This window comes from Gekko japonicus, unplaced genomic scaffold (assembly GCF_001447785.1).
Source record: "Gekko japonicus isolate JY-2015 unplaced genomic scaffold, Gekko_japonicus_V1.1 scaffold10125, whole genome shotgun sequence".
NCBI lineage: Eukaryota > Metazoa > Chordata > Lepidosauria > Squamata > Gekkonidae > Gekko > Gekko japonicus.
In genome coordinates, this window is record NW_015163924.1 from 3178 (window position 1) to 4894 (window position 1717).

Genomic DNA, 1717 nt, shown 5'->3' on the forward strand with positions numbered 1-1717 from the left:
AGATGTTGTACAAAACATTAATTTCTGAAATGATTATTACAGGAAATAAAACAAGGAAATAGAAGCGAAAAGGCGGGACGGTGGTCTCCGGATTGGTGCTGCCGTTTCGACAATGTGTCTTCTTCTGACCAGAAATTGTACCAGTCAACACGAAGTATGGAGTTCCTGAAGCAACAAAAAGCTGCACACTCATGAGTTCAGAAATTAATGTTTTGTACAACATCTTGAGGTAAAAAAATTCTGAGTGCTTCTTTACCACAATTGTATGATTTGTGTATTGCTAGTGCGGAAAGGACCTGAGACTCCTTCTGGAAGTGAAGGGTGGGGTATAAATCCAATCTCCTCCTCCTCCTCTTTTTCTTCTTCTTCTTCTTCCCCCCTGCATGGAGATACAGGGAGGGTGGAGCTACACCTTTTGGATTTCCACCTGCTGTGATGGGCCCAGAGCCTCCCTTGGGGAAATGCCTCTGGGAAGGGTACCCCCCACCAGGGCTCCAGAAACTTAGCGGCACCGGCTCTTCTCTCCCTCCGCCTCGCAGGTACATGAAATACCTCTACCCGTACGAGTGTGAGAAGCGGGCTCTGAGCTCTCCCGGGGAGCTGCAGGCAGCCATCGACAGCAACCGGCGGGAGGGGCGGCGGCAGACCTTTGGGGCCACGTTGTTCAACTACTCCCCCGTGGGGACGCCAGCCGTCTTGTCCTCCCCCAAGCTCCCCATGCCCGCCCTGACCATCTCCACCCACAGCTGCAGCCAGATCAGCCAAGTCCACAACATCAAGAAAGGTGAGAGGCCCCGCCAGGCGCTGGTGGGCACGGATGAGGGACCGGCATTCCGGCAGGCAGGGGTCATTTCATAGACAAAGAGCTAGGGGAACTCATTAGCATAACTCATTAGCATATGACATACCCCCTGACATCAGGGGCCCGGCGGTGGACCTGCAAGGCCAGCGGGAGAGCGAGGAAGCCCTGCCAAGGCCCTCCCTGGCCCCAGGCAGGCAGGGGTGGGGAGAGGCGGGGAGGAAGCAACTTAACCTCCCTCTTCTCCTGCCTCCTCCTGGCTGAATGAGGGCCGGAAGCGGGGCGGCCGGAAGCAGGGGGCGGGGCTTCGTCATGTGCCCCGCCCCCCAGTACCTCACCCGGGGGAACTGCGGTCCCCCCCGAAATGACCTCTGCCGGCAGGGCAGGATAGCACCCCGGGGAGGGGGGGAGGGGGAGAAGATGCCGGGCGCTGCTCTCTACCGGGTGTCTTTTGCACAGAAGAAACAGGTTGGCTCTATGAACATAAGGACATAAGAGAAGCCAATGCTGGACCAGGCCAGTGGCCCATCCAGTCCAACACTCTGTGTCACACAGTGGCCAAAAAGACCAGGGGCGGCATCTCTTATGTTCTTATGTTCTTATGAGGTCCACCAGTGGGGCCAGAAGCCCTCCCACTGTTGCCCCCCCAACTGCTCTCGCACAGAGAATCATAGAACCACAGAGTGGGAAGGGACGTCCAGGGTCATCTAGTCCAACCCTCTGCACAAGGCAAGAGATGCAAGCATTTTTAGAAGGTGGGTGTGGCCAGATGGGGCTTTTGCCCAGGATGGTTTCTGATTGACCACCGGAGAAGACTGGCTGTGCAGGGTTGTTGTTTTTTTTAAATGTTGCTTTGGTGGCTGTGCAAGAGTCCATCTTGTGCCTGTGTCTCCCGTGCGGTGACATAGCGCAGAGGTG

At 56.1% G+C, this 1717-nt stretch overlaps 1 protein-coding gene across 1 annotated transcript in view; it reads left to right on the plus strand.

The window, feature by feature from the left end:
* Positions 1-784, plus strand: part of LOC107107671 (AT-rich interactive domain-containing protein 3A-like) — a gene marked incomplete at both ends in the record, with an annotated part of 1888 nt that extends 1104 nt beyond the window's left edge. Inside the window, one exon of the mRNA XM_015407970.1 lies at positions 540-784. Coding sequence (XP_015263456.1) covers positions 540-784 — 245 coding nt within the window. The remainder of the gene's footprint in view (positions 1-539) is intronic.
* Between the last annotated feature and the right edge of the window lie 933 nt (positions 785-1717).